An 18,707-nucleotide genomic window follows, 5' to 3' on the forward strand; every position below is an offset into this window, starting at 1 on the left:
GTATATAGCATGATCAGCATGAAGCATTACATTCAACATTTAAGAATCTAAAGGACTATGGGTAATTTTGAACGGTGAATTAGCTCAAATAGATGCTAGGGGCCACCTTAGAGTTGTAGTGGGATGTGAGCTTTTGTTTTATGTAAAGAGCCTCAATTAACTCGCAGATGAAAACCAGCAATCAATAAGTTTTCCTTCACTTTTAGTTTTCTAATAATCTAAAGAGATATGGCTGGTTGCAGTAAAATATATCTGTATTTGAACATTATTCCAAATTAATCAAAAATTAAAGAAACTAGCAATCAAGACTTTTGCATAAACTGTAACTGGAGAGCATGTTATTTTATTAGAAAATCACATTGTCTTCTCTGATTCCTCCGTGTTACGAGTCAGCTTTATAACTTACTGAGCTAAGGAAGTACTTTGATAGCTTATCCGTGTATGGCTGACTAAGTATCTGCTCTTCAAGGGAAGCAATTCTGACACACAAATAATACAAAATTGCATTCCATATTGAAATTACATTTACAATAAGTGATTCTTACACTGTTTTTGAGATCATCAAACTTATTCCTCCATTCCCTAGTCTTAGATACCCATAAGTTAACATCATCAGGCAGTACCTCTAGGAAAACCTGAAAACATATATCAAAAGTAAGAAGCATTCGCACACTGACTCTCCATCGTTCAATTCTTAATATCGTCTCCGAAGAGACGATAACTAATATTTTAAGTATATGAATACAGGTATTTGATGTCTTTATTCAATTTTTTGCATCTTTTGTCTAGGTAATAGGTTTTGTTAAAGGGAGTACAACAGGGGTCTCATCCCTTATTTCAGAGAAAATAAATGCCAATATATTCCCCAGAAAATAATATGTCCTTTCCAGAATCATGTTAATATCTAATCCTAAATTCCAGCTATTTAAACTGGCCCTTCTCAAATTCCTGTGAATTAAACAACTCAATCCTGAATTCCCCAAAAGAGTTCCTACCTCCCCTCTTTGGTTAATGTAAAAAAAAAATTACAAGTATACAAATATTTTATCAAGAGGATATTTTTGTTGGCAAGTCATTTCATTACCAAGAGCAGAAATATTAACTTTGTAAGTAGAAAATGAAACTATGTTGTTTTTTTTAAAAATATAGAAATACTTTCAAGTGTTTGTATGTTTAGTTTCTTATTCTTATGTTTCTTTTCCATACTACTTATTTTAAAATTGGTTATACCCGGGACTTTCTATACTAACTTAATAGTGTAGACTGTCCCTGGATATAATATTCAAAATTTCATTCATGAATATCACCAGTTCAAAGTAGTTGTCAAAAAAATGCTTGCAAAAAAAAAGCAAAAATCAATAGCAAGTTATTATCTATCTTATGTTTATAAATAAAAGTGGAAGCATTTATAATAAATTATAAACATGTAGACATCTAAACATTTTTGTCCCTTCAAAATGACCTACCTTCCAGCTTACACTGCGAAATCTGCTGCTTCTCAAATATCCATGCATTGCATAATGTTTTAACAACCTCCTGTAATTTGGTTTTGCGTATAACTTCTCCCATTCTGTGCTATAAAAAAACATTATATTGATTTATCAGTGAAATTAATGCATAAAAATTATATTTCTTCCTTTAGATATATTCAAAAATGTAGTTGGTAATTCTGCATTTATCAAGATTTACCGAAAACCAATGATCAAATTGCTGAAAGACCCCACTCCAAAATTATTCAAACATATCCCTTTGCAAACATCAGAATATCTTGGTGTAAATCAGAAATCTCAAATCAGACTAACCCCCTCATGAGTGTATCTCATACATCAAAACTATTCACTAAATGAATGCTTCTCTCAAATATTGCTATAATTTTGCTCTGTCTAGCAATAAAATGTAGTGCAATAGAATAACACCAATCCTTGATGAATATTTAAAATCTTTCTTTACCAATGAAACTGAAAATTTAATAAAATATTATAAGCATTAACTACCTGTATGGATTTTAATAACTAGCACCAATTAGTTAAATATCAGAAAATAATTACCTGCATGCATCTGTATAACTAGCACCAATTGGTTGAATATCAGTTAATAATAACTACCTGTAGGCATTTGTATAACTAGCACCAATTGGTTGAATATCAGGTAATAATAAATACCTGTATGCGTTTGTATAACTAGCACAAATTTGTTTAATATCAGGAAATTCTCAACCAAACCTTCAAGTGCTGAGTAGCCAGTCAAGGTTGTTAAAAACTTCCATTTGTGTATCAGGAAATAATAACTACCTGTATGCATTTGTATAACTAGCACCAATTGGTTTAATATCCGGTATTTCCCATGAGTCAGAGTTGACGCTGTCTTTACTGCTGTGTCTTGTCAAGTTGTTATTGTCCTCTGTCATCTCAGGAGCTGAAGATTCTCCTGTGAAAAAAAATATAAAGTTGCAACTGCAATAATAGTCAGGAGAACTTGCTTGTTTAAGCTTTCATTAAATGGTTAGATAGTTCAATGAATTAATTAAGTTTAATTGATTATCTCCCTTTTATCAATATACTTGGTACCTTTTAGTATTCTAATAATATTTAATCAGTTTTCAAGTATGGTATGTAATTTTATGAAAGTTTAAGGTTATTTTTTGGATCTCCAATTTATACTTTATATATGTAAAATAGTGTCTCAATATTTAAAATACATATTATGGTATAAGAATAATAGGAGTTGAGATCAATTGATTAAGAGACTCATACCATAAAGATTTTTTCCAAAAACAACTGATCTTCAAAAGGACTTGATATAGGTACCAGATAGTGGTTTAAACTGTATAGAATTAACATTTACTAACGAAATTGGTAGCCAATGAATAATCATGAATCCACAGTAAGACATATAAATGTATTACCGTTGAGGTATGGGCTTTGCTCATTGTTGAAGGCCATATGGTAATTTATAGTTGTTAATTTCTGTGTCATTTGGTCTCTTGTGGAGAGTTATCTCACTGGCAATCATACCACTTCTTCTTTTTTATAATTACCGTTCTCAGCATTGCCACTAAATCCATCAATGGTACTTATAATGTCCTCCTTAGATGGTCTTGGTTTGGACAAGGTAGAATTCTCCAGTTTGGATTTCAAACTAGCTGAACGTATCCTGCTAATCATTGTTGTAAGTCATTGTCTAAAAAAAAATACATCACATTATTATACATTTATCAATATAAAAGTGTTAAAAATTCACTCTATAATATGATACACTTTTGTTCTTTTCCTAGATTCAGAAAACTTTAATGTTTAATAACATAAACTGTTGAAAAACAAGGGAGGAAATAAATAAAATAACACTGCACTCTATTTCCAATTCACACTAATATGTTAAATCTCACCTTGACTAATCAATTTTTATAACTTGCACATGATTGCTATAAACCTCATGACAAGAACTTAACTATATTGATTCCACTGTTATCTTTCTATTAATGGGACTTTATCCCTACTAATGATTGCTGATGGTCAGGATCTGAATACTAATTTATTGGTTTTCAAATAAACATTAATGAAATTTTAATTTGTGAGCAATATATTCAATCTCCTCAATTGAAAAGTTCTAAGAAGTTTTGTATGAAAAATCCTCTCTGGGTAAATAAACAAAGGAGTAATATATATAAATATTGACTTCATTTTCATTTTTGTACATAAATTAGGCCATTAGTTTTCTTGATTGAATTGTTGTTCATTGTCATTTCGAGCTTTTTATAGCTGACTATGCGGTATGGGCTTTGCTAATTGTTGAAGGCCGTATGGTGACCTATAGTTGTTAATTTTTGTGTCATTTTGGTCTCTTGTGGAGAGTTGTCTGATTGGCAATCATACCACATCTTCTTTTTTATATTAAGGAGTTCAATATGTCTGATATAGAAAATTCGACCATTCAAAACACAGCTATATGAAGTCATTGCAAATACTACTCAATATAATTATGGTTGATGCCTACAATGTATCTCTTAAAAAAACCAAATATATATTATAATAATAATGTTAATCTTACAGTATTTTCATATAACTTAATAAGTTAAATGAACTTGTTAATTTAAATATGTCATTACATATTGAATAAAAATATCATCATCAATATTCATACCTGTCTTTTTCATTTAATTTTATTCTTTATTAATTCAATCTAAAGCCCTAAGATTTATTTGGACATACTAAACATATAGAGAAACAAAAGAACAAAATGACATAGACAAAAAAAAACCAAACTGGGTACATGTTATACTCTGGAAAAACAAAAAGTTAATCAGCCACAAATGCAATAATTTGTAGCAATGATTAAATTTATATGTGAAATCAATTCTACCATCATGACTATGAATATACACCCTTACTGAAAAATCAGCCTTCTGGCGAACTGTTGCGGCAGATCTGCCGCAAACACTGCGGTAAGGTTGCTGCAAATAGTTTGCGGCAACTTCACCGCGACTTTTTACCATGCAAATGAAGGTTGCGGCAAGTCTGCCGCAAAGTTTGATAGCCTTATATAGTTTGTGGTGAACTTCTGGCGAATATTTGTGGTGAACCTCTGGCGAACTCTGATAGCCTTATATAGTTTGTGGCGAACTTCTGGCAATTTTTGTGGTGAACTTCCGGCAAACTTTCAAAGCCTTATATAGTTTGCGGTGAACTTTTGGCAAATCAAGTGACAATGATGCCCTATGACTATCTTTATATTTTTATTCTTTTTTCAAAACTGTACCTCTTATTCAAAATGATGCACATGTGGATCAAAACTAATTATTATGACCAATAACTGATATTTATCTGCTCACCTTCTGATCAAATTACATTTTAAAGAAATGTGAAAGAGAGAAATAAAAGTTGTGACCACAATTAAAACAATGTAGGTACATGTATATTTATTAATTTACTCAGTGCATAATTCAGAATGAGCTGATTAATTTCTTAACAGATTCATATGTATGAAAAAATCAAGAACAGATCTGTCTTTATAAGGCCAATTATAAAGAAACTGGGATTAACATGATTAAGGCATTACAACATAAAGCATAAAATCATATCTAAAATATAAATCTGACAAATGTGATTAAACAATATATAGAATTACAAATTGTTTTGAAGACCTTTCCTGCAAAACATCATTATCCACAAAGTTTAAAATTTCAACTGTAATGATCTTTCTCTAAGGGCAATAAGAGTGTAACACAATCGTTATTTCAAAATGGGGGTTCTTTGAAATAATTTTTGTACCAATAATAGCAAATTAACATGCAAAAACTGTCTAAATTAACTTACAAAGAGATGATCAATGATGCATGGCCTGTTCCAGGAACTAATTGAATCATATATAACTCAGACATCTATCATATATAACATCCATTTACTTTTAACATGAAAACACCAACATTAAAAACTCCCTCCTATTTCAAATTCAAAGAAGCAGGAAGTCTGATTTTAGTACAGGGAGCATGCTCAGTATGCTATAATGTTTGCGGCGAAGTTCCAGCAAACTTTGGACTTCTTTAAAGTTTGTTTACAAATTTCCTTCAAATTTAAGAAAGTTAAGAGTTTGCGGCAACCTTGCGGCAAACTTTTACATTTGTTTGCCGAAAGGTCGCTGCTAGCGGCGAACACTGGTGAACAACTTTTAGGTCTTCTGGCGAACTAAAAAGATTGCCGCAAGGTTGCTGCAACCTTACCGCAAGGTTGCAGCAATGTTTCTCTTTTCATAAGGGCAGGGAATTAAAATGAAAAATATCATAATCTCTTTCATCAAATTATATGTAATTACTATAGAAATTAATGGACTGGAGAAATCCAACATCACTAACTTTGGAAAATACTTTTATATCTACAAGTTATAACTGTCATTTGTATATTACTTTTTATATTCATCTATACATTTAAAAGGTAAAATAACAAAAATAGCGAACTTTAAGGAAAAGGAATGTCCTTTATCAAATGGCAAAATCAAGAGCTCAAACACACCAAACAGATTAATGAAATTGATAGAAGCATTAAAAAGGAAAAAGAGAAAAAACTCAACCCACAAGATAAGTTTATGGGTACTGATTAAAATACACAATTAGTTTTTGACCAAAGCTAGTAGTCTGTTGTTATTTATGTATTATTGTCATTTTGTTTATTTTCTTTGGTTACATCTTCTGACATCAGACTCGGACTTCTCTTGAACTGAATTTTAATGTGCGTATTGTTATGCGTTTACTTTTCTACATTGGTTAGAGGTATAGGGGGAGGGTTGAGATCTCACAAACATGTTTAACCCCGCCGCATTTTTGCGCCTGTCCCAAGTCAGGAGCCTCTGGCCTTTGTTAGTCTTGTATTATTTTAATTTTAGTTTCTTGTGTACAATTTGGAAATTAGTATGGCGTTCATTATCACTGGACTAGTATATATTTGTTTAGAGGCCAGCTGAAGGACGCCTCCGGGTGCGTGAATTTCTCGCTACATTGAAGACCTGTTGGTGACCCTCTGCTGTTGTTTTTTATTTGGTCGGGTTGTTGTCTCTTTGACACATTCCCCATTTCCATTCTCAATTTTAGATGACATTTAAAATTCCAATTTGATGATATTATAGAAAACATAGTCCAATAAGCCTGTAATGTTCATCTGGTCCTTCATGTCCTTGTGATGTACTTGTCAGCATTTACATATTGCCGTGACATAGACTCATATTTTATTCATTTTTTATTCAGCTAAGCCTTTCAAAATAGAACAGTAATCCATGTTTGTTATGGGTGAAGAAATATTAATGTTTTTTTATAGAAGCTGTACAGAAGCTCTTAACATGCCAATTTTTCTTTGGTAGCATAATTAAGACAATAATCTTCAAATTTATATATGAATGACTGTTCATTTATTTTTTTAATTTACCACAAAATGCATGGTGCTGTTTTAAAGATGACATGTTGTCATGTTTTTAGTAACAGTGAGGTTGATAATAAGATTCTCAACAAAATCATTTAAAAGCTTTAATAGCATTGATGACATGCATCTTAACGCTTAGCCAAGAAGTATGATATGATCCCCAACTCTTCAATGCAAAATCTGAAGTTTTAGAATGGACCAGCATAATATTATTAATTAGATAAAATGTGTATGTGTGTCCATTTCTAATATGAAGCTCCCAGCTATATATAGGTAAAAACATGTTCAACACACTATTTTTTGTCTGTTTGTCTAACTCTGCTTACACAGTGGCAGACTGTATTATCTTGGATTTTTGATTTGCATTAAAGTAATTGAAAATTTAATTGAAAGAATCCTCTAGATCTTATCGTCCTACACAAGTTATTCATAAATCCAGACATAAAAGCAATTTCCTTAAAAAAAGACAGTTTTTATAAAGGTATGGATGACATCACATAATTATGCAAAATCAAATTGAGCACAACATATTTAATTTACTAAAAGCTGTGTGAACACTAAGTGTTAATAAATTCTGCAAAGAAACATTGTCACAGATATGATCACAAAATAAATACTTAAAACATGTAACTACTGTTAACAGCTGGGTAAAGCTATGTTCAAATTTTCACAGAAACTCTCTCATATGATCAATAATGGTTTCACTAAGATTTCCATTATTCAATTTTAATTGTTACATTTATACTTATCATGCTTATACAATTTGTTTCCAATTGAAATTAAATAAGATCTTAAAAAATCCAAATGTTTTGCTTTTGAGTATCATTTTGTTTAATGTATTTCTACATCTGTGCAATATTTTCAGATTTGAATGATATAGAAATAAGAAGATGTGGTATATAAACAATTTGCTGTGAAAGTACTTTTATAAGTGGCCTTAGTGGGGACCAGGGTACCAATTTTCTAGATTTTGTTTATGGTTTTATCCATGAATTTAATGTCTGACTAAAATAAAACAACTGATGTCCTACATGTACAAATGTAATAGACACACAAGGGTTGAGATCACAAAAAACATGTTTAACCTTGCCACATTTTTGCACCTGTCCCAAGTCAGGAGCCTTTGGCCTTTGTTAGTCTTGTATGATTTTTAATTTTAGTTTCTTGTGTATAATTCGGAGTTTAGTATGATATCCATTATTACTGAACTAGTATACATATTTGTTTAGGGGCCAGCTGAAGGATGCTTCCGGTTGCGGGAGTTTCTCGCTGCATTGAAGACCCATTGTTGGTCTTCGGCTGTTGTCTGCTCTATGGTCGGGTTGTTGTCTCTTTGACACATTCCCCATTCATTCTCAATTTTACAGAAAGATCCCAATGTAGGTTTGACTACATGGATACAGGAATATAATCTAGAGAATACATCAAATATCAGCAAACACACTATATACAACTACAAACAGGATTTTATGCAATTACTCTTTAAAAAACCTAAATTGTACAAATTTTAACTTTTAAATTCTCCCAATTTAGTTTTGATCAATGAATGCAAGACTTCTTGTGATGGTATGGGTTAACAAAGATTTCATTTTATGTCTTCGTAATTCTCATACCAAAAATTAAATCATAATGGGCTTGGTTTTTTAATTTTAAGTATCTTTTGTAGCATTTTCAATTTATGTCACCCTTCTCTTTAAGTTACATGTCTAGGGCTCAATTTACACCTTCACTGACAAAACAATGACTGATAGTGAATCTGTTGATCATATGATCTCGGGTAAATAAGTGGCATCACTTTTAATTACATGTGCAAAACTTCTAAGATGTTTACTTTGCAATTTCCTTCAATCAAGACAGTGTGTAAGCAAAGGTTAATCTGCCTATTTCCGAAAGCAACTATTTTATTAAAAGTATTTAAGGATTATTGCAATTAATGAATGACAATCAAGTTGGTAAAAATTAACATTTAATTTGCAATGTCACACAAATCATTATAAAATACCCTATAATTATTATCGAAAAATTTAGTTTCCGATGGCTTCAAATTCTCCATTAGATTTTTTTTTAACTTTTGCTCAAACCATGAACATTGATACATGTACCTACAAATAAAGTAATTTTACAGTACATTGTACATATATGGATCATTGTTGTGTTTAATAGTGTAAGTATGTGACATAACAAGATGTACAGAACAGGTAGAGTCCTATAAATAATGTTATAAAAATAAAATGAAGTTGATTATCTGTATTAATAGACACAAAGTGACCTATATACTGTATACAGGTGTATGATTTTCTCACTGTGTTGAAGATCTTTTGGTGGCCTTTGGCTGTTATTTGCTCTTTGGTTGGGTTGTTGTCTCTTTGACAAGTTCCCCATTTCCATTATAAATTTTATATATATTATAATACAGGGTTACAAGTAATGCTATTTGTTGTTTGTAGTTTTGATCATCTTTTCATGAGTTAAGTAATTTATAACTGCATAAATCTACAATGATAATGTTGATGTAAACCTGAGCTGATTTGTGGGACTGTGGTCTGTATTTGCATGTACATGATGATCATATTAAAATAAGAAGATGTGGTACATTTGTATGATTGCCAATGAGAAAACTCTCCGCAAGAGACTGAATAACACAGAACTTAACAGCTATACAACACCAAATGGTCTTCGTGTATTCTATTGTTTTAGTTTATATCTATTGCAATATCAGGCACTCAGATTATAAATATAATATATATACTGTATATAATGGATAATCATTGTTGCTTATCATTACTATGTCTGCATGTATTTTACAATAAATATTGCTTTCAAAGGGCCCATGTTTGTGACATATTGATTGAATTGGATCATACATATTGAATATTTTTTTATTTCTTTTAAAAAAAATTGTAGAATGAGATACATTTTGTACATGTAAGCAAGTTATCTTTCTTTTTAATTTAAATGAGATGAATAATATAAGTTGTCATGCAAGTTTTATATAAAAATCTGGGGGAAATTTATCAGTTTATCTTGATTCAATCATTCTTAAACATATTTGTGTCAATATTCTGATCCTTAAAACTGCTTTTGAATATATTTGTCATTTGTATTTTTAGCTCTCATTATCAAATCAAATCAAATCAAATATGTTTATTGGATAATCAATATATATGTACAGTGCACAATTGATGTCTTCCACACAATGAACAGATATTAAAACAATTAATACAAAATAAATGCATATACATTAGAAATAATATCTGGACAGAGCTAATATAAGTTGTAAAACATTAATATAGTTCAAAAGCTTTTTCAATAAAAGTACAGATAGCTTTTGTATCAATTTTATTTAAAGGATACATAATGTTATGTAGAATAGTAGATTCCTTTTCCCTTTTATTTAAATCCGAGGGGTCGATATTTAATTTTTTGAAGAGATCTTGTCTTAAAATTGAAAACTTTTTACAGTATAAAATGAAGTGTTTTTCATCATCTAATAAATCACAAGTCTGACAAAGTCTTGAGTTATGCGGAATTTTTGGTCTATGATAACGACCTTTTTCTATTAAAAGAGAATGTGCACTAATTCTTAACTTAGTCAAATTTTTACATAGTGCTTTTGGAATATTAAAGTCAAGATATTTTTGAAGAGAAAAATTTGTGTAACAAAATGAAAAATATTTAAGCTTTGAGTCAGAATTGTAATTAGAATAATTTTGAAGCTGTTCTTTAATTAGTTGGATGGTTTGATCGTGTATTTTCAATTCTAGATTTTCATTTTCCAAATTCTTTACATCCAATTTAAATTTTTTGCAACTATAATCAATAAATGAATACCATGATTTTGACCCCTCTTTGAAAAGTCCTCTATCTACTTTATACACTTCAGCAAGAAATCTATCAGATGGAAGTTGTTGCAGTCTTATGAAATATTTAAAAGCCAATTTAGTAATAAAATTAATAATTGGTAATCTTCCTAATTCACACCTGGAGGCTAAATTTGATGCCTTTTTATGTACTCCAAGTAGATATTTACAAAAATTTATTATCAGCCTTATACTTTTAGACGTACCATACCTGAATTTTCGCCTCAAATGCAGTTATCAGATTTCCCCGATCTTAATGATAATACTTATTTTATCTTTCTCTTATGATAATAACTGACTCATCCAGCCGTTGACATTTATTGAAATAAAATTATGGAAAAGTGATATTTTGAAGATCACATGATTTGTCATGTGGACTTTCCGAAATTGGGGCGTCTGCAAGAAAATATTTTGACGGCAGTAAGCGTTTAAGTGTCTTCCTATATAACTAAATCAGATTATAATCAAAGTTTAATCTTACACCAACAACAAGAAGCATTTTTTCTAAAAAATAAAAAACAAAATTACATTATTATTTTTTCTGTTTACACCGGAAATTACAACGTGCACACACAAAGACACTTGAACGCTTGGAACGCACCTGATTAGAAACATTATGGTAAGATAAAATTTGACATTGATTTATTTTTAGAATTACCGGCAGCGAAACAAAAAAACTACACTCCTTTATGAAGTATGACTATATGGTAGTAAGTAAAACATAGCTATGTTTTTCAAACGCTAACGCACGAGCTTTTTGGATTGCCCTGATACCCAAATATCCTGAAATGGTTCGATTTTCTCAAAAACTCTCTCAGTATCTGCAGTGCCAAGATAACGCCAAAGAAAAAGTCAAAATGGAGACATGTCGATGATGATGTGCCTATGGTTCTTTACCATAATAATGCCAACTGTCCTGTTTAATCCTCACCTAGAATTTACACTATGAACACAGACGAAACCATCTATGATGTCGCCCTAGCTGAATCTTGGTTGGTTCGCCCTAAAATTACATTTGCTCCCATTATGGTTTGCCCCCTTTCACATTCTCATTCTGGATTCGTTTGCACCTGCTTATAAAGGTTTTGTGTTAAGTAAGATTTTAATCTAGTCCAAAAAGTAATGACGTTTGGCAAGCATAGTTGCCAAGTGACATGATATTCACGTGTAATACAGGCTTTTTCAACAGTTTGCACACAACATTGCACAAGGATTTTGTCACATGGCGTGTATACATGTACACTTTTTACCACTTTACATGCAATTACACGTTTTTTCGTTCTTAGTGATTACCAAATTACTTTGTAAACACCAATTAATAGTAATCTTAAAGAAATTAATAATTCATCATGTATTCAGAAAAAAATATTTTATTTAAAAAAATCTGATTTTTAACATGTTTATAAATTCATGTAATAATTTTTTTAATATTATATATGTAAAAAAGAAATTCCAATAATTCAACCAACCCAGGAGGCAAATCTATAGGTTGCAAATGTGTTTTGGGATTGATGACCTGCATCTTGTTTGCACCCATTGTCTATAGTCATATTGTTCTAAAACCTAAAGTATATAAGATACTGACACATTACCATTAATCATGATGTAGTGTTACATGAATTCCTCTCTACCCTGGCATCTACGATAAATTATGTCAGATACATGAATCATGATTTTACATCATGTACATTTAATAATCGGAATAAGATTGGTAATCAAATCCTGTTTTAATTTCAGATCACTGAAGAAGTTGAAGAGTACAGTACAGACTAACCAATGATTATATAATGGTAGTTTTAGTATGGAAGATAAAAAGGAGGAGCAGATAACTCCTGCAGATCCTGAAATTTCAGAAGTAGAAGCTGCAGAAAACACTGTAATTGCAATAGATAAATCAGATAAAGTACAAAGAAGGAAAAAAGATCACACCATTAAGTTTACAAGAACTGAGGAGAAAATTTCTGAAGAGGACGAAATACAAATAGAAGAATCGGAAGTTCATGACACCATGAGAGAAGATGAAAAAGAAGGATGTTGTGGATTAAGAAAGGGACCACACATCATATTTTTGTCAGTATTTTATATGCCATGTGCCTTAATTTCATCACTTTGTGTATCTTTCTATTATGGTGCATGGACCTGGTACAATTTATACCTATATTTCAGTGAAGAAAAAACTGTCTGGCATAAAGTGACAATTTGTCCACTACTTATATTGACGTTTCCATTCACCGTTGGATTCACTTCACTTTTTGTTGCTATTTTTGCAGCTTTCAAACAAATTTCATGGTATTATAGATCTTGGAGGACTGAAATTGTAGATTTTGATAAAGGATTTTATGGCTGGCTTTGTGACAAGATGGGTCTCTCTCAGTGTTCGCCATATGAGATGATATCATTGAACGATGATGCTGAATTAGAAAATCTTCCAATAAGAACTTAGCTGTTATTGTTTATGGTTGCTATATATATAAATGTAAATCCACTACAGATCAGATTAATGCAACATTATTCGAAAAACTAACTTAAAGTTAGAAAATACAAAAATCTAAAGTAGCTTTTATATGTCAGATTCTTTATGGGTATAGATATTTAAGACTTTATTTTGAAACCATTCTCAAGAAACCAGTTTGACTTAGCTTAGACATGGGTCATAGTACATGTATCTTTAATAGCTATAGGATGAATACATTTTTATGTTATTACCCCATCAATTTTTTTTATTGATTTGTACATGTATGCAAGTGGTTTTTTGAACTCTTCAATCACTGAAGTTTGCATAAATTCATATCATAAACTTTGCTATTTTTCCTACCATTATGTGCCATTTAAATTTAAAATCTGCAGCTAATGACAAATGTCTTCCATGCAGACTGTAATCTTATCTTCTTTTTTTTTAAGATTCAATGTGTTGTGACATTTCTATGAAATTATGTGTTTGCCTATTTATGTTACATGTACATACAAACATTTTCAGACATTAGATTAATAAGAAATTTTTTAACGTTTTAAAATTTCTCTTTTTCCTTATTCCTGAACACAAAACAAGATACATACAATGACATAGAATATCAGTAAAAAAAATCCTCAATATTTTTGAAAGTGTGCCTTTTGAATCTAAAGTTCAATATCCAAGTGACCCTTATGAAGAACTCATTAATGCATTTTTTAAGGTTTACCGTATTTATATTATGCTTTTATTGATCTAATTATTATGGAGTATAAATGTTGAATGAAATATGCTTATTTGTTACATGTACATGTATATACTGTGGATTCATTTATTTTCGTGGATACCAATTTTCGTGGATTGCTGAAAACTTGTCTTTTCGTGGTTTTGCCAAAGTCTGTACACATCCTAATACAAAATTTGTTATTCGTTGAACATTTAAATTCGTGGTTCACCTGTACCCAAGGAAACCACGAAAATTGGTATCCAACGAATAATAATGAATTCACAGTTTACAGATCAAAGAAAATAAGTAGTCAGACCTTCATTTGATTTCAGTTATTTGTTTAAGATGAATACATGTAGATTTGTTTTAATGTTCAATCTGTGCCTGTGTTAAGTTGTCTGTGAAATGTATGAAAAATGTTTTAAAAACAATTGATCAACAATACACATAAAAACAGCATCTAAATTACATTTAATAGAACTTGATCAATGATTTGAAATTTTGTTGTTGTAAATAAATATAGCAGTACATTATACAATACAATTGTTTCTACATTAAACCAATTTCAAGTCCATTTCAGGACTAATTACAAACATGGCAATACATTATTTATCGACCTACCATAACAATTGTCAATAGAACCATTGAATAAAGAAAAATATTCTAAAATGTTCATCGACAAATAAAATTTGTGAAAGACCTCTAGTTATCTCCCTTTAAACAGTATTTAGACACATTGTAAATTGTTTGAGATGCTCCCTAATTTTAAAATAGCAATACACATGTACAATGTTTAATTTAGATTTTCACTTTAAAATTTGAAAAAGGTAAACCCTCCAGTTTAATGTAGTGAGTTAAGGAGGCTCGCGGGTATAAGATTTTCAGAAAAAAATTAAACATTTATTTTTCATTACAAATTTTATTAATTACCTTTAGTAGTTGTTACTTTATCATATGGTACAAAAATTATTCCCAAAAATCAGTTCGTGTTAGCCCCTGGTGACTTTTAAAATGTAGATATCATTGAAAAAGCTCCAAATTATCTCCCTTTGGTGCAAAAATGCCATTTTTTGGCATTAAAATTTAAATATCTTTTTTAACTTATCGGTGACCTATATTTTTTATTGTTATTTTCGAATAAGCTGTACATAAACTAAATAATTGTAAAATTTTAGCTATTTCTGTTATTTAGTTCTTTTTTTATTTCGATATTACCTCTTTTTCTCCTATCAGTTCAACAGAAAATAAGTACTTTTACAAAAATGTATGCTTCTTTCAAAGGCAGATTGTGAGCGTAAATGGACGATGACCCCATTTTTTTATTTCGTTTTTCTATTAAGTATAAGATAAAGTTCATTTATAGAAAAATATAGCGAAATCCTATATTAAATTTAAAAAATGATTTAGACCCGCGAGCCCCCTTAAGTTGACAAAACTGTAGTATTTAAAAGCAACAAAGGGTCTGTTACATTTTTCTATATTTTTTTTCAATCATTATCAAAGAAAGATGTACAAATGTACATTGTTCACAGTGTCCTGGGACTATTATACTACATTTGTATTTTGATATTCCCAGCTGTGTCTTGACTTTGACATCATCAATGTTGGCTCATAAGTGAGATTGTAAAGATTGAAAAAAGGCTGAATTTAAGGTTGATATTGGCATTTGGCAAAATATATAATTGATTACTGATCCCTAAATACAATTTTTTTCAATTGAGTCAATAATGACTAAATATTCTTCCTGTTGTATGCATGTCTGTTTGATGTTTTAAAAGTTGTATATGTTTATTAATTGTCACCAAGTGTAACCGTGTAAGCTGAACCATTGCAATTTTGTGTACTGCCGTCTATTGTATCCTTTTGTGGATTTTTTTTCATTGATCTCTTTCATATAGTACAAAGTACTGGTGCATATGTAAATATATGTATTTAAATGCCTGATATTATACATATATCTCAGGGTAAAAGAAGCATTCAGGATCATTCTGTCTAAATTATTTATTATAAAACCTAAAAAAAAAAAAAAAAAATTGCATTTTATTCCTCATATGATATTATAATAATAAACTTGGTTTAGGTATACAGTATGATGCTGAAATATATATTTACAGCTTTAAAATATGTTATCATGATTACTGAGAATAAGTTTGATTTTGATTATTTTACATATTTAAGGTCTGTTTATCAAGTTTTAATAGAAAGATTATAATGGTGTTTAACTTTCACTTTGTAAAAAGGTTGTGAAAATTTTCTTTTTGATAGTCCAAAATTACTGTCACCATTGAATTAGTTTAATGTTTGAAATTGTAAGAAATACACTCAAAGGACAAATTTTTAGACTTGTTATCAAAGACTTGGATATTATTGAACAAGGAACATAAGGAAGATGTTATGATTGTTTTAAAACATATCATTTTTGATTGATGCAAATCTGAAATTTAAGGTGTACCTGCCATCACTGAAGTTGGTTTAATTTGTTATGATTTGGAAATTTTTCATTCCAACTCCTTTTAAAACAGATTTGAGTAATCCATTTATTAAAAATTAGGTATGACTTAATGATCATTCATAAAATTAACAAATGAACTGATAACTAGAGTCTAGAAAGCACACTTTACTGTAGTTAGTTTTAGTTCAGTAACCCTAGAATTTTAGTTCCATATTTGTCATGTTAATTTACATTACACTTTAATTACAGTCTCTAAAACATTTTTATACAAAAAAATAATTCATTCACAAAGTCAAGAATCTTCCTTAAGTTCATGCTACTATTTTTATGTAAATTATCTGGGTACATTGACGAATTTATTTGATTGAGAGTGAAAAACATTGTACAGTACATGTAAATGTACTAACCACTTCATATTTTTAGTACTTTTGAATAAGATCTGAATTTTTATAGCTTCATACACTTTTGTAAGCAATACATATCTGTCTTACATACTTAAATTATTGTGTTACTAAATGCTAATGTTTTAGAAAGAATTAAAAAGAAAGAGATTTTAATTTTTAATCCTGAATTAAGGTTTCAAATGTAAGATAATGGATATAAAATGACCCAAATGAGTTTGTTGCATACTTTAAAAATATATGTATTTAGAGCATGTAAACATGCCATCAGAATGAGTTTGAGTCATTGTTTCATTTGCCTATTTGTTAAAGAAAGAATTATCATTTTATCATAACCTTCAGACAGTTATACACAGGTATACAGAACTTTCAGCATTTAGATCAAATCTATTGCTAGTAATCTTTTTATGCATGCATTTGCCTTAAAACTGTACAAAGACTACAAGAGTAGGTGAGACTTATTTTAACTTATACATATTGTATACATATATAAATATGCAGCTACCAGAACCATGTGTCTTCAAAAAATCATAGATCACAGAATCACTATTTGTACAAAAATTTCATTATACTGTGAATTCAGATATTATTGTGATGTTTTTATTAATGCAAAATTAATAGCAGTATCAGATTTGTAATAATAAAAAAACTACCTTATAATTCAAGTGGCTATTTTCCTTCATACACATCTTAGATGGCATTACTTAGATTTTGAATTTTGCCAAGGATTCAGAATAATAAATACATTCATTTATTTCTGAATTTACAGTATTACAGTGCATCATCAAATTTAGCCAGATACTAAGATTATAGATTGAATACGTAGTTCTAATTCATGTTATTAAAGTGCTATAAAAATATTTAGAATTTGTCATGCTACATGTATGTTCTTAAAATCTCCTCACTTTAAATTTAATTTATTGAGTACTGCATTTCAGTGTAGGAATGGAATTATTAAGGAGGTACTATTTTTGTTTTGATGGACCATATGATATTAGCGTTTGCATCAATATCAGATTCTTGCCATGTTTCAAAGAAATATTCTCTGTAATGTATAGCTTTAACTGGTCAATGAAATTTATGTTGTCAAAACTGTATATATACAAGATTCATTAATATTTGTTGGATACCAATGTTCGTGGATTTAGATATCCATGAATTAAAATGTTCAACAAATTTCAAATTTTCTAAAGAAATGTATGTAGACTTTGCCAAAACCATGAAGTTAAATATCCATGAATCTGCAAGTTTCCCTCAATCCACAAAAATTGGTACTCACGAAATTAAATGAATTTACAGAATACATGTATTCAATAAAAATGCTTATTTTAAATTTAACATGAATAAATGTAAGTAAAGTATGAAGATTAAACTAAAGTCTGCCTAATTTATATTTCCTCTGACATGTTAATAGAATATTAGTTCAATCTTGTTCAAGATATTAGTCCAACCTTTCTTCTAGATCTGCTAACCCATAAAACTGTAGTTAATTATGATGTCTTTAGAGTCACAAATGTTTAGTTTTATACTCTTTTTCTTTTATATTTCTTTTATATTTTTTAGTGTTTACAAATATATTTTAGTACAATTTGTTAGATCTTTGCTTTTTACATATTCATGCATATGTGCAATATTCATCTGTTTGCTTTTCATTATTTACTGCATTATAAATAAATACCAGTCATACATACCATAGTGTTTTCTATCTGCATCACCTTACACAAAAACCAGAGTCTAGCTTTGTAGAACTTGCAAATTCATTATATTTTACATAAAAATAGTGGTGTATCCAGAACTTTTTATAAGGGAGGAGGGGGGCACTGTATGACCAAGAAAGGGGCCTGTTTCATTCATGCTAAAGTAATTCTGTATATATAATCAAACACATTTTCCCACAAAAGGCCCCTATACCC

At 29.8% G+C, this 18,707-nt stretch overlaps 1 protein-coding gene and 1 long non-coding RNA gene across 23 annotated transcripts in view; one reads left to right on the plus strand and one right to left on the minus strand.

Moving 5' to 3' along the window:
- LOC139511659 (TBC1 domain family member 5-like) overlaps positions 1-11,374 on the minus strand; it is a 34,317-nt gene extending 22,943 nt beyond the window's left edge. For 8 of the 22 annotated variants that reach the window (XR_011662069.1, XR_011662066.1, XM_071298644.1 and 5 more), the window contains exons 1-5: positions 10,977-11,329; positions 3,038-3,180; positions 2,292-2,427; positions 1,467-1,575; positions 546-635 (exon numbers count right to left, since the gene is read on the minus strand). Coding sequence is in view for 18 of the 22 variants with exons in the window: in XM_071298644.1 (XP_071154745.1) it covers positions 546-635; positions 1,467-1,575; positions 2,292-2,427; positions 3,038-3,164 (462 nt within the window). In the remaining 4 variants the exon portion in view is untranslated. Of the gene's footprint in view, positions 1-545; positions 636-1,466; positions 1,576-2,291; positions 2,428-3,037; positions 3,181-10,971 lie in introns of all 22 variants that reach the window. The other 14 variants (XR_011662067.1, XM_071298640.1, XM_071298637.1 and 11 more) reach the window with 6 other exon arrangements.
- Positions 11,375-11,378: 4 nt separating this feature from the next.
- Positions 11,379-18,484, plus strand: LOC139511660 (uncharacterized). The gene is made up of 2 exons (XR_011662070.1): positions 11,379-11,475; positions 12,503-18,484. It is a non-coding gene; the product is annotated as an uncharacterized lncRNA (long non-coding RNA).
- Positions 18,485-18,707: the final 223 nt, after the last annotated feature.

This window comes from Mytilus edulis, chromosome 2 (assembly GCF_963676685.1).
Source record: "Mytilus edulis chromosome 2, xbMytEdul2.2, whole genome shotgun sequence".
Lineage (NCBI taxonomy): Eukaryota > Metazoa > Mollusca > Bivalvia > Mytilida > Mytilidae > Mytilus > Mytilus edulis.